Source organism: Nerophis ophidion, linkage group LG12 (genome assembly GCF_033978795.1).
Source record: "Nerophis ophidion isolate RoL-2023_Sa linkage group LG12, RoL_Noph_v1.0, whole genome shotgun sequence".
Classification (NCBI taxonomy): domain Eukaryota; kingdom Metazoa; phylum Chordata; class Actinopteri; order Syngnathiformes; family Syngnathidae; genus Nerophis; species Nerophis ophidion.
This window is the reverse complement of record NC_084622.1, coordinates 27,833,729-27,848,446: the sequence shown is the minus strand read 5'-3', so window position 1 is coordinate 27,848,446 and position 14,718 is coordinate 27,833,729. Positions and strand designations below refer to the sequence as shown.

The 14,718-nt window shown below is 39.7% G+C and overlaps 1 protein-coding gene across 3 annotated transcripts in view; it reads right to left on the bottom strand.

The window, feature by feature from the left end:
- Window positions 1-10,934, bottom strand: part of sergef (secretion regulating guanine nucleotide exchange factor) — a 37,857-nt gene extending 26,923 nt beyond the window's left edge. For all 3 annotated transcript variants that reach the window (XM_061917234.1, XM_061917233.1, XM_061917232.1), the window contains exons 1-9: window positions 10,862-10,934; window positions 10,464-10,602; window positions 8,287-8,439; window positions 6,103-6,197; window positions 5,247-5,307; window positions 5,053-5,166; window positions 4,912-4,974; window positions 3,035-3,193; window positions 2,815-2,966 (exon numbers count right to left, since the gene is read on the bottom strand). In XM_061917234.1, coding sequence (XP_061773218.1) covers window positions 2,815-2,966; window positions 3,035-3,193; window positions 4,912-4,974; window positions 5,053-5,166; window positions 5,247-5,307; window positions 6,103-6,197; window positions 8,287-8,439; window positions 10,464-10,602; window positions 10,862-10,903 — 978 coding nt within the window. In that variant the 5' untranslated portion in view covers window positions 10,904-10,934. The remainder of the gene's footprint in view (window positions 1-2,814; window positions 2,967-3,034; window positions 3,194-4,911; window positions 4,975-5,052; window positions 5,167-5,246; window positions 5,308-6,102; window positions 6,198-8,286; window positions 8,440-10,463; window positions 10,603-10,861) is intronic.
- Between the last annotated feature and the right edge of the window lie 3,784 nt (window positions 10,935-14,718).

Sequence of the window (14,718 nt, the reverse complement as noted above, 5' to 3'; positions counted from 1 at the left end):
AGGGCAAAAAAAACCTCAACCCAAGGGGAACAACGAGAAACCTTGAAAGGGACTTTTCGATTTTGCTTAACGGTTCTCTTATCGATTCTTATTTGGGAAAAAAAAAAAGAAAAAAGGGTGTCCATCCATCTTCTTCCGCTTATCCGAGGTCGGGTCGCGGGGGCAGCAGCCTAAGCAGGGAAGCCCAGACTTCCCTCTCCCCAGCCACTTTGTCTAGCTCTTCCCGGGGGATCCCGAGGCATTCCCAGGCCAGCCGGGAGACATAGTCTTCCCAACGTGTCCTGGGTCTTCCCTGTGGCCTCCTACCGGTTGGACGTGCCCTAAACACCTCCCTCGGGAGGCGTTCGGGTGGCATCCTGAGCAGATGCCCGAACCACCTCATCTGGCTCCTCTCGATGTGGAGGAGCAGCGGCTTTACTTTGAGTTTCTCCCGGATGACAGAGGGAGAGCCCCGCCACACGGCGGAGGAAACTCATTTCGGCCGCTTGTACCCGTGATCTTATCCTTTCGGTCATTACCCAAAGTGCATGACCATAGGTGAGGATGGGAACGTAGATCGACCGGTAAATTGAGAGCTTTGCCCTCCGGCTCAGCTCCTTCTTCTTCTTCTTTCTTCTATAAAAGGGTGTACTAGCATCAATTTCTGTTTAGTTTAATAGTAACATGACCTTACAAAGCCTACAGTGAGATCTCAAGAGGCACGTATAGGAGTTGCATGTTTTCCTGCATCCAGATTCTCTGTCATTAAATCATACAGGTGGAACCCATAAAATTAGAAAATGGTATAAAAGTCGCAGCAGAGTGTGAAGCGACCGGAATGAAAATCTGCACCTCCTAGACGGAGTCCATGGTTCTCGCCCGGAAAAGGGTGGAGTGCCATCTACGGGTTGGGGATGAGACCCTGCCCCAAGTGGAGGAGTTCAAGTACCTAGGAGTCTTGTTCACGAGCGAGGGAAGCGTGGATCGTGAGATCGACAGGCGGATCGGAGCGGCGTCTTCAGTAATGCGGTCGTTGTATCGATCTGTTGAGGTGAAGAAGGAGCTGAGCCGGAAGGCAAAGCTCTCAATTTACCGCTCGATCTACGTTCCTACCCTCACCTATGGTCATGAGCTTTGGGTCATGACCGAAAGAACAAGATCACGGTTACAAGCGGCCAAAATGAGTTTCCTCCGCCGGGTGGCGGGGCTCTCCCTTAGGAGAGGGTGAGAAGCTCTGCCATTTGAGAGGAGCTCAAAGTAAAACCGCTGCTCCTCCACATCGAGAGAAGCCAGATGAGGTGGTTCGGGCATCTGGTCAGGATGCCACCCGAACGCCTCCCTAGGGAGGTGTTCAGGGCACGTCCAACCGGTAGGAGGCCACGGGGAAGACCCAGGACACGTTGGGAAGACTATGTCTCCCGGCTGGCCTGGGAACGCCTCGGGATCCCCCGGGAAGAGCTGGACGAAGTGGCTGGGGAGAGGAAGGTCTGGGCTTCCCTGCTTAGACTGCTGACCCCGCGACCCGACCTCAGATAAGCGGAAGAAGATGGATGGATGGTATAAAAGTCCATTCGTGTCAGCAGTTTAACTTAGTCGATAGCGTTCTCTTTATCAACTGTATTTACATTTCCACATAGCTAAACAAGATTAAATGACCACAACCTCCCCTAGTGTACGAGAGGCACATTGCGTATGGCCAACCGTCACATTAGAGATAAGATTGTAAAAACCAAACATGTAGCTGTGAAAATGAAACTGAATTATTTGACAAATCAGACTCATTTAGTGCATAGAAAAGTTTTGACTGTAAAAATTGACGTCAGAAAATGGACATCAGACAAAGAAGCACAAATCTGCAATGATTACTTCAAACTAGTAAATATAACATTTAGATTATGTGCTGTCATCTGTGTTAGTATAAATTTTAACATTTCCGCCTAAAATAATTCCACTTCTAACTAGAGAAAACATGGCGCAACAAATTGTATATGATTATGTTTTGCACATGCACATACACATCAACTACAATTGTAGCCCAAGAACCATTAAAAAATAGCTGATAAAAAAATCAGAAGTTACTCACAAGTTATTCAATACTTGAATATTTTTTTCGCGGAATACTTACTTACTCTAACTCAAGTAATTATTGTGATGACTGCGTTTTACTTTTACTTGAGTCATATTATTCTAAAGTAACTGTACTGTTACTTTAGTACAATTTTGGGTACTCTACCCACATCTGCTTTTCTCTGACTACAATTGAACATTCACCAACCAAAAATGCAAACTTTTGACCTCAAACTTGCTCGCTGACATTTGTGTCATAGCAAGACGTAAACTGCCCCGGAGCCAGTCAGAATTTGTTTCTCGTCATGCTCAACTAAATGAGAAGGCATTACTTTCAATTGAACAAATAATAGCACTAACATGATAGGAGGTGTTTGTACTTGTTGTATTCAGATGACATGCTAGCATTACTGCTGCTGGGAGGAGATCAGAGTGGTTCAAAAAACGACTTTCATTTATAATATCTCATGCTATGTGTTTAAATGTTTTAGCATATTGCTTGCATGTCCTCCTCTTGATGAACTAGCAGCCTTTCAATTATTACAAGTAGTACTGTTCCCATCTTTTCTTGTAAAATGTAGTTAACTGAATAGCGTTTGTTGCGCCCCGGCTGCGAGATTTCACTACACAACATCATTCACACCTGGAAGGATCGTTAAGAGAAGCGTTTGAATAAATGGCAAGCGATTTCAAGGAATTGATACACTAGGAACGGGTTATGAACAAGAACCTTAACATCACTAACAAATACTACTATAGTAGTCTCACCTGTGTAGCTTCACAGAGGCTTTTCACCTCTGCGGGGACGTAAGCTTGACTTCCACCATCTGCAGACTGACGCTCACTTTTTAGAGCCCTTGTCAAAGGACGGCCCAGTTGTCCATAATTACCTCTGCCCCATGTGAAGACTCTACCACTCTCTGCAAAATGGTTATTTTGGTCATTAATCAAAGATGCAGGGGAAACAAAAAGATTGAGTTGTTTCTACCTGTTTGGGCAATAACGTGAGTCCAGCCGCTCCGCACTTTAACAATTTTCTCTCCACCCAATAGTGAGCGCTTCAGCTGAGTGGGAGTGGACAGGAAAGACTCTGTGGCAGTGAGTTGGCCATGTTTGTTGCTTCCCCACAGAAACAAATCACCATCTCCTGAAAATAACAGCATAACAGGAGCACCATTATTAATCTTCATCTAGCAGAGGCAAAGACGTAATCAGGAGCCACCAATCAATTTATTACAGACCGGTCTTAAGACAAGGTGATGTGTGACAATGGTATGCGATATTTTTGTGGGTAGAAAAATATTTCAAATGCATTAGTTTTTAATGTAAGGTTTCCCCTATGTGTAATTGATTTTGATGTAAGTGCTGTCACACCTTCATAAAAAATGTGTTGTTTTTTACATAAATACAACTTAAAAAAGTAACATATTAAATGATTGAATAGATACAATGTATATAGTCCACCAGTTAAATATTATTGGCCATAATAAGTCTGAAAAATATCTCAAATACCATAAAACATTTCTCTGTGCTTAATTTAGAGACAAATATGAATAAAGCGTGCATCTATCGCCTGTCAGGAGCACTACAGCTGGTCATGCACCAAAACAGAGTTTACACCCAGTAAAAGTAATAAGAAAATTTGAAGAGAAAGGTATTTCAAGGTAATCAAGGCATGTCTACCCTCATTTTAACATTACTACCGAAAATAACGTCGAACTTTACGCCGTGTGCGTCTTCCAACCTCCGTTTAAACATCTGTATGTGTAGTTCTCCCATGCATGTGTGGTTTTCTCTGGGTACTGCAGCTTCCTACCACATTAAAAAAAATGCATGTTGATGTTACTAACATGTGTTACCAGGAATTGATTTACGTGGACCCCGACTTAAACGAGTTGAAAAACGTATTCGGGTGTTACTATTTAGTGGTCAATTGTACTGTGCAATCTATTAAAGTTTCAATCAATCAATCAAAGCAACCTGTGTTACTAACATTGTTAGCTTCATTGGAGACTGTAAGTGTTCCATATGTATGAATGTAAGTGTGAATAATTGTCTTTCCAAGTATGCGCCCAGCGATTGACCATGCAAATTTTGGTTATACTGTCAATGAGCTGCTCCACTGTACCTCTAGCGGCATTATTGCAAACCTTCATCCTGTATAATTGTATTGTTTTATTTCAGTTTATTCAAAACTGTAATAATAATTTAACATGATTCCTACATGTATATGCACTTCATGTGTACAGGTAATTTCCTTAGTGTGTTTAGTTTTATTGCAACTTCATTGTGAAAAATATCAATAAACCACCTTAAGTTACTGTATTTTTTTTCCTCTCCAATTCAAAAGATTGTTTAAACATAATTGGCAAACTAAATTGCAACATTAAGGGAGGGTAAAATGTAGTGTAGCCTATGTTACCTTTTACGATAAGCAGCAACAATTGAAAAATAGAGAAGAGGAGCAACATCATTTAAGAAAAAATATAAATCCATTCATCCATTTTCTACCATTTGTCTCTCTATGTTATTGCTAAAAACTAATAACATATTTGTTTTTCATATATACCATGCTTAACACATTTGTTTCAGATAAACATAAAACACTTGTTTAACCTGGCAATTTTGATTGGCAATGATATGCATCATTGCCAATCCAAATTATTATACCGTCATTTATATGACGATGTCACATCGACCACATGCTCTCCCCGCTACTCGCTATGCCCCCACCGCCACATATATAGTGGCAAAATGTGCTTTGAAGGTCTCTGTAAAGTATTTACCAAACAGCATTTGACATTTTTCTTGTGTTATTTTAAACACTTGGAATATGTGCTTTCTGGGGCCTGCTACAAGTGATACCTGTAAGGCACACACAGTGAGCTGAGCCTGCAGTAACGATGTGCGCCCCCTTCTGATCCATACCTGAAACATAGCCAAAAAATAAAACAATTAAAAATCAGCGTTGCCCATTCATATTTGTCAAAACAAAGTTGCAGTAACCTGGTACAAGTGAAGGAACCTTGGAATTAAGGTGGGGTGGAACAGGGTTCAGACTGAGTGCTCTCTTGGCAAGATTAAAAAGACCTGTCCCCCACTGGTAGACACATCTGGAGTCTGTAAACAGAAAAGAGGATGAAGTTGTACAGGTTTCTTTGCTGACCGAAAACACGCAAAGATATTTCCAGTGCACATACCTGTGACGACAAGCGCGTGCCTGAGGCCTGCTGCTACACTGACCACACGCTCTGTTAGACTCTGAGAATAACACAATTACGCTTAAAGGTTACAACGTAATAGACACCCACGCAACCCAATGTACTGATACAATGATCAATTCTGCCTTTACAAGGATAACAACGGCTAGTTTTGATTGATACAACAAAACGAGGCAATAATTTAAAACAACTTCTTTACTATTGTAGTTAAAGTTTGCAGTAAAGGTATAACTGCATTGCAACAGACGTTCTGAAACAAGGTAATAAAAAAAAATTCATTAATAAAACAATATTTGTCTCAAGGGGGAAATTAACTAAGCAGAAGTTTTAGCTCTACTGATTGGGAAAAGCCACAAGTGAAATATTGCTATTTGTTTTTTTAGTTAACTAAAGCATGACTGATTTTCACAAAAAAATTGTAACTAAAAGTGCAGCAGGGATTAAGGTACAGCACTAAATAAACGTGAGAATCATGAATTCATGTTCACATTTTTCTGTTGGAGTCCGCTTGGATTAGGGCCAAGTGCTCCAGCAAATGCAACAGATGGAGCTCTGCTGTACAAAAAAGCTTACTGTGTATGGTCGTTATCAAATCCATCTCTATGCAGTATTTTAGACTACAATTTTTTATTAAAATGCTTACCCTCAGTTGAGTGCTATCGAAGTTAACACACAGTAAAAGGCAGCAATTTTAATGCAGGGCTTGTATTGCCGCTAATCAGGTTGTACCTAATATTGTGGGCAGATGGTTTAAAATGACATAAACAAGCTCATAATAAAGATTATCAGGCTCTGATTGACAAAAAAAAATATTTAGCTGCATCCATTGTCTTACCTCAACCAGCACCAGCTCTTCATGATGTGTCGTCGTGTCACCAACACCCAGTTGTCCGAAAACATTGGAGCCACAGGCTAACAATCTACCACAATCTGTGTGAAACAAATAGAATAATAATCTATTCATACATAAACACAATACAATTACACACTTTATTACAGAGTAGGGATGTCACGGTATGAACATTTCTTATCACAGTTATTGTGACCGAAATTATCACTGTTATTAGTATCGCGGTATTTTTAAATGTCCTCAAAATTTTTAAAAAGTACTAAAACACAAATCTCTTTTAACGAAGGTATATATAAAAAAACACAAACAAACAATTAAAAATGATTTCCTTTGAAGGGGAAACATTATTGTAGATGAAAAAACCTCAGGTAGAAAGTTGAATGTGCATATGAAAGCAACACAAGCATTAATAAAACAAAGTCATATGGTACAAAATAAATTAATAAATGTGAACATTTGTGCAAGATAGCACTCAATGGACAGAAGGGATACATTTTTATTTCAAATGACCAACAAGGTGGCACTTGATGGCCATAAGACATAACTGCACATTTGCCCATGTAGATAAAAATAGTTTTACACATAGAGCTGCACAATTATGGCCAAAATAATCATTAAGATTATTGTTATCAATATTGAATTAATGATTATTCATTATGTCAGGTAAAACAGTGTTGGGGTTTGAACGAGACACCATCATGCAGTTTGCAATGTCTAATAGAAAAAGGCAATTGATAAACTTTATCCATATATTTAAAGACAAATATTTGTCTTTATGTCCATCAATAGTATCAGCGTGTCATCTTTTTCTCATTACATGATGTCTTTATCTCTATACATTTATATGTACAAATGTATGTACATGTAGATGCTGTATTGGGGCAAATTCATTAAGAGTTTGAGCAGAAATATGTCGTATAGAAATTACCTATACGCCATAAAATAATAAGAAAATATAAAACACAAAGCAGTTTGGCTAATGAAAATAAAGTCTAATAAACAAGCTTTGTTCTTCTCCAAATACACCAACAGTTTGTCCAACAAAAAATAAACAGGAGTGGTACCTCTCATGTTGAATACACAATCGTCACAACCTGCGTTCAGTTTGATGAGATGACAAAATATTCTAGCTGGTATTTATGTTATTTAAACAATGATGAAGTTTGCAGTTAAATAAAGGGCAAGTGAGCGTCCCAGTAAAAAAACTAAATACTTTATTAAGAAGTTGTGGCAACGCTCCTTACGCATCGCCTGCTGCATGTTTCCACACGTCATTAACTCTGTTACAGCAGCTGGTGGAGACTGTTTTGACAAAAGGAAAGCAACATCAAATAAATTTCTCCTTCACTGTATACTTTTAGTGTGGGACAAATGCGCCTGTTTCCAATATTGTCCACACCTGTCACCATCTAAAAATGTCAGCATGCTTTACACGCACACCAAAACTCCATGGAAATGAAGCGAGGGAAAATAAGGTTAAACCAAGCGCTTGGGCTCTGTTTACTCCGAGGAGAAATTTCCATCGCAAAGTTCATATGGTTTTATTCCGCCATGTTATTTCAAACTGAACAACGCATGTGCGCATGCGCCAGCACTGCTGTGGGTTCGTTTCCGGAAGTAAGCAGTGTTGCCTAAAATGCATTAATAAATGACATTTTTTTGGTAATTAAAAATGTAAACGGTATTACTATCGGTCAGGAATTTTACTGCGGTATATCATTATATCTCTTTGATAGAAAAGCAATATATAAATCTAATCCATTATTATTATTATTATTATTATCGTTACATCCCAAGTACAGAGGAAAGTAGTGTAATTCTTATTTTATCAGCACGCTATTGTGAATTTCCAATGCCTGACAAAATTGTGAAATCATCAAACCTCTAATAATTTTCTTGTGCCTCTCACATGCACACAGTTCTGATTGTCGTGTTTATCACCTATCAGCTTTAAACATTTATCTTCCTAACTGTATTGAGCAACTACCATTTGCATTCCTTCAGTTTATAGTCTATAGCTGTAATGATAGTCAACAATGATAGTTATGATTTCCTTAATAGGATAACTCAAATGTAATTCTAACATAACTTGAAGTAGAAAACTTAAGTGAAACAATGGTAAAAAAAAGAGCAGGGTGTGTCTCCGATAAAATGGTAAATGGTAATTACCAGTGAGAAGAAGAGTAAAATCCCATCCGCAGGCAACATTTGTGACTCTCTGATTGAGGCCCGAGCAACGTTGAAGTGTTGAGCAGTTGGCAGTGTGGCCAAGTCCCAGCTGGCCTCTGTCATTTAGCCCACATGCAAACGCCTCTCCGTCATCTGCACAAAACAATATCGTAATAAGACATCTTATTTAGAGCTGCAAAGACTAATCAATTAAAGCGATTAATTCCATTAAAAAAAGCTTAATTTTCTATTCTGTTGCTTCAATAATTGTTTAATCAGTGTAATACAAAATGTTCAAAATCCGCATAGCCCAACTTAAAATAAGTAGACATTGTGTACGCATGGCTGGTGTAATACACCACACATGAGCACGTTGATGTGGGTGCCGTGATCTGTGTTGTGAGGAGCAGCGAAAAGTGGTAAGGACGAGAAATGGCCCAAAGGAAAACAGCAAGGAGGGGGAAAGAGAGGAAAGGACTCAACGTTTGAGATCATTTTAATCTTAAAAAGACAGATAAAGTACTGAAATGTTTGCAGTACCAAACAGTACTATATTGACGCTGCAGTACATTACATAGAGTAGGGATGTAACGATATAAACATTTTTATGTCACAGTTATTGTGACTAAAATGATCACGTTATCATTATTATCGCAATATTGTTGACTGTTCTCATAACGTATTTATACACACACTGAAATATTTTAACAATGTTTTATTTAAAATAAATAAATTAAATAATTAAAAAACACTATATATACCTTCTCGGCAGAAGAAATTAAATATTGCTGTGGATTCTTAAAAGCCATATTTTATTTGAGTGTTCAAATGTTGATTGTTTTCCATTTTAATTAGTAACATTTTTAGAAGGTTTTTTATTGATCTACATTGTTAACGTAGATGCCCATATTTGCTCTACAGATTTACTCTACAAAAGACAGGTGTGAGATACTTCTCTTGTTGCCTTATTTGTATGTGACTTTATTAAATGGATTTATAATAATGTTTGGCGCAGCCGGATCGGAGCAGGAGGGGATAGAAAGAGAAAAAAAGGAAGACAGAGGGGGAAATTGCGTGGACGAGAGGGGAAATACGAGATCGAAACAGAGGTATGTATCCATCCAGCCAATTTCTAACGCTTGTCCCTCTGGAGGTCGCAGGGGTGGCTGGAGCCTATCCCAGCTGCATTCGGGCAAAAGGCGGGGTACACCCTGGACAAATCGATACATCATCACGGGGCCAACACAGATAGACAACATTCACAATCACATTCACACACTAGGGCCAATTTGAATGTTGCCAATCAACATATACATTTAGCTAATTAATTTTTAGCATTAGGATCTTGATTTTTGATAGCAGCAATGGCTGTGGTTGCTGATATTCCTATTCAGGAACCAGCGCAATCGGTAACTATAAGCTCAATTGGGTAAACTCTCTATGTAAACAGAAAGTAACTTCCAGAAATGCAAGGCGGGTGAAAAAGTTGGTACCCCAAACTTCAACTGTATTTAATGTAAGCTCGGCAATTGGCTCATCAGGCTCAGTTCTGTAATATGATTGCAGGGCAATTTCTTCCCATTATCTATATTTTATTTATCAATAAATCCAATAGGAATGTGATATTTGTATCATATTATAAAAAAGTTAATGGTAAAAAATGTAAAGTGGAGGAAATGATCAGGAGGATGAAATGGAGTTGGATGGGCCACATCCTGATGAAACCAACGTCTAACACAGTGGTCCCCAACCACCGGGCCGTGGCCCGATTGGTACCGGGCCGCAGAATAATTTTTTATACATTTTTATTTAAAAAAAATAAAAAATAAAAAAAAGTTTTTTTTTTTTTTTTATTAAATCAACATAAAAAACACAATATGCACTTACAATTATAGTTGAATCCGAGGTTCAACTATCCGGTGTAGCCTCCTCTCCAGTGCACCTGAATAAACCTTACCGGGAAGACTGAGGCTGTTATTTGATAAACGTTTGTGTATGTGTGTTGCGATTTCTCCAACAGCGTTTTATATCTAACCATGCAGTATTCTGTTTGGCCTGGAGGGGGAGCCCTGTTATACAAACAACGTCACACCAGGTCCTCAAGCGGAATATGGTAGGAAGCTTTAGTAAACCAACTTTAATACATTAACTGTTGCTTGAAGACAATGACGACGTACCAGTGATAACCACGGTGTGTCCCCCGCCACCACTGACGGTCTGGACCTCCTTTCCTCGGAGGGGAGCCATGTTTGAGAGCCGTGGGACTGCCTGGTCCTCCTCATCTCCACGTCCATGCTGCCCGTAACTGTTCGCCCCCTGACAGACATTGTAGAAACGTATTATCAATAATTAGCTTTAAAAATATTTTGAATTTAACTACTAACAGATTAACTCCCCGGTGGAGCCAACTACAGTAAGATAACTATGCTGTCTACAATACTGTCTATTGAGCAAACGGTTGGACTTCATTTAAGTTAACACCTAAACCACTGCAATAAGAATGACACGTATTAAGAACACATAACGAATGTGACTTTAAATTAATTAAATTAATATAAGTACACAAAAGTCTTACCCACGCGAGTAAACAAAACCCCAACCTCACGTTTGTTGCCATGGGCCGTAAATTACTGTGGTTGATTGACTCGCGACACTGTCGTAAAAATCTCACCGCCCGAGCTCTTTTTGTGAAATACAGAAGTTGTGACGAAAACAAACATTTACTTAAATTGCATTTTGGGTTAGTTCATAAATTATTTGTGGTATTGAATTAACCAATCCCGTCATTAAAAATATAAAATTCATAGCTTTGCTTTTGAGTGCAGAATTGTCTTTGAAGAATATTCGCATTAATACAATTTTTGTAAGCATTTCTCTATGAAACAATTTTCTGACAAAATATATATATGTGTGTGTGTATATATATATATATATATATATATATATATATATATATATATATATATATATATGTGTGTGTGTGTGTGTGTATATATATATGTGTGTGTATATATATATATATATATATATATATATATATATATATATATATATATGTCTTGATTGGATTATCCAGAGAATAGTGCTCGATACCGTGGTAGAGCGCAATATGTAGGTGTGGGAAAAATCACAAGACTACTTCATCTCTACAGAACTGTTTCATGAGGGGTTCCCTCAATCATCAGGAGATTTTAATGGAAGCATTCACATACAATGGTTTATATAGGGCACAGAGTGGGTGGGTACAGGCAGGCATAGGGTGTGGTGATTGGCTCATGTGTTACCTAGGAGGTGTTTCCGTCTGTGGCGGCATGTTGAAATGATTTCACTGCGCTTGTTGAGGGATGATAGATCTGGATGATATATAATAAACAGTTTCTCTTTTAAGCATAGGTTGCCTGTACCCACCCACTCTGTGCCCTATACAAACCATTGTATGTGAATGCTTCCATTAAAATCTCCTGATGATTGAGGGAACCCCTCATGAAACAGTTCTGTAGAGATGAAGTAGTCTTGTGATTTTTCCCACACCTACATATATATATATATATGTGTGTATATATATATATATATATATATATATATATATATATGTGTGTGTGTGTGTGTGTGTGTGTATACCGTATATGTGTGTGTGTATGTATATATATATATATATATATATATATATATATATATCCATCCATCCATCCATCCATTTCTACCGCTTATTCCCTTTGGGGTGGCGGGGGGCGCTGGTGCCTATCTCAGCTACAGTCGTGCAGAAAGCGGCGTACACCCTGGACAAGCCGCCACCTCATCACAGGGCCGACACAGATAGACAGACAACGTTCACACTCACATTCACACACTAGGGCCAATTTAGTGTTGCCAATCAACTTATATATAAGATGCGACTTTAAGGTTTTACTACTTACGTATAAAATACTACACGGTCTAGCTCCATCTTATCTTGCCGATTGTATTGTACCATATGTCCCGGCAAGAAATCTGCGTTCAAAGGATTCCGGCTTATTAGTGATTCCCAAAGCCCAAAAAAAGTCTGCGGGCTATAGAGCATTTTCCGTTCGGGCTCCAGTACTCTGGAATACCCTCCCGGTAACAGTTCGTGATGCCACCTCAGTAGAAGCATTTAAGTCTCACCTTAAAACTCATTTGTATACTCTGGCCTTTAAATAGACTCCCTTTTTAGACCAGTTGATCTGCCGTTTCTTTTCTTTTTCTTCTATGTCCCACTCTCCCGTGTGGAGGGGGTCCGGTCCGATCCGGTGGCCATGTACTGCTTGCCTGTGTATCGGCTGGGGACATCTCTGCGCTGCTGGTCCGCCTACGCTTGGGATGGTTTCCTGCTGGCTCCGCTGTAAACGGGACTCTCGCTGCTGTGTCTTGGATCCTCTTTGGACTGGACTCTCGCGACTGTGTTGTATCCATTGTGGATTGAACTTTCACAGTATCATGTTAGACCCGCTCGACATCCATTGCTTTCCTCCTCTCTAAGGTTCTCATAGTCATCATTGTCACCGACGTCCCACTGGGTCATTATTGTCACCAATGTCCCACTGGGTGTGAGTTTTCCTTGCCCTTATGTGGGCCTACCGAGGATGTCGTGGTGGTTTGTGCAGCCCTTTGAGACACTAGTGATTTAGGGCTATATAAGTAAACATAGATTGATTGATTGATTGATATATACAGTCAAGAAAATAAGTATTTGAACACCCTGCTATTTCGCAAGTTCTCCCACTTAGAAATCATGGAGGGGTCTGAAATTTTCACAGTAGGTGCATGTCCACTGTATGAGAGATAACCTAAAAAGAAAAATACACAAATCACAATTTATAATTTTCTAACAATTTATTCGTGTGATACAGCGGAAAATAAGTATTTGAACACCTGTCTATCAGCTATAATTCTGACCCTCAAAGACCTGTTAGTCCGCCTTTAAAAGTCCTCCTCCACTCCACTGTATTATCCTGAATCAGATGCACCTGTGTGAGGTCGTTAGCTGCATAAAGACACCTGTCCACCCCATACAATCAGTAAGACCCAAACATTCAGCATGGCTAAGAGCAAAGAGCTGTACAAAGACACCAGAGACAAAATTGTACAACTCCACAAGGATGGAAACGGCTACGGAGAAATTGCCAAGCAGCTTGGAGAAAAAAGGTCCACTGTTAGAGCAATCATTAGAAAATGGAAGAAGCTAAACATGATGGTCAATCTCAATCGGAGTGGAGCCCCATGCAAGATATCACCTGGTGGGGTCTCAATGATGCTAAGAAAGCTGAGGAATCAGCCCAGGACTACACGGCAGGACTTGGTCAATAACCTGAAAAGAGCTGGGACCACTGTTTCCATGGTGACTGTTGGTAATACACTGAGACATCAATGTTCGAAATCATCCATGGCACGGAAGGCTCCCCTGCTTAAACCAGCACATGGTAAGGCCCGTCTTAAGTTTGCCAATGACTATTTGGATGATCCAGAGGAGTCATGGGAGAAAGTTTTGTGGACAGATGAGACCAACATTGACCTTTTTTGTCATGATTCCACTATGCGTGTTTGGAGGAAGAAGAATGATGCATACCACCCCAAGAACACCATCCCTACTGTGAAGTATGGGGGTGGTAGCATCATGCTTTTGGGGTGTTTTTCTGCTCCCGGGACAGGACGACTGCAGCCATGTATTGTGAGATTTTGGCCAAAAACCTCCTTCCCTCATTCAGATCAATGAAGATGAGTCGTGACTGGATCTTCCAACATGACAATGACCCAAAGCACACAGCCAGGAAAACCAAGAAGTGGCTTTGTAAGAACCATAACAAGGTTCCGGAGTGGCCCGGCCAGTCTCCAGACTTAAATCCAATTGAAAATCTTTGGAGGGAGCAGAAAGTCCGTGCTATTCAGCGATAGCCCAGAAACCTGACTGATCGAGAGAAGAAGGAATGGGCGAAAATCCCTCCTGCAGTCTCTGCAAACCTGCTGAAGAACTACAGGAAACGTTTGACCTCTGTAATTGCAAACAAAGGCTACTGTACCAAATATTAATATTGGTGTTGAAATACTTATTTTCAGCTTTATCACACAAATAAATTGTTTAAAAATCATAGATTGTGATTTCTGGATTTTTCTTTTTAGGTTATCTCTCCTACAGTGGACATGCACCTACCGTGAAAATTTCAGACCCCTCCATGATTTCCAAGTGGGAAAACCTGCAAACTAACAGGGTGTTGAAATACTTATTTTCTTTACTATATATATATATATATATATATATATCTCCATCCATTTTCTACCGCCCATTCCCTTTGGGGTCGCGGGCGGGGCGCTGGTGCCTATCTCAACTACAATCGGGCAGAAGGCGGCGTACACCCTGGACAAGTCACGTACCTCATCACAAGGCCAACACAGATAGACAGACAACATTCACACTCA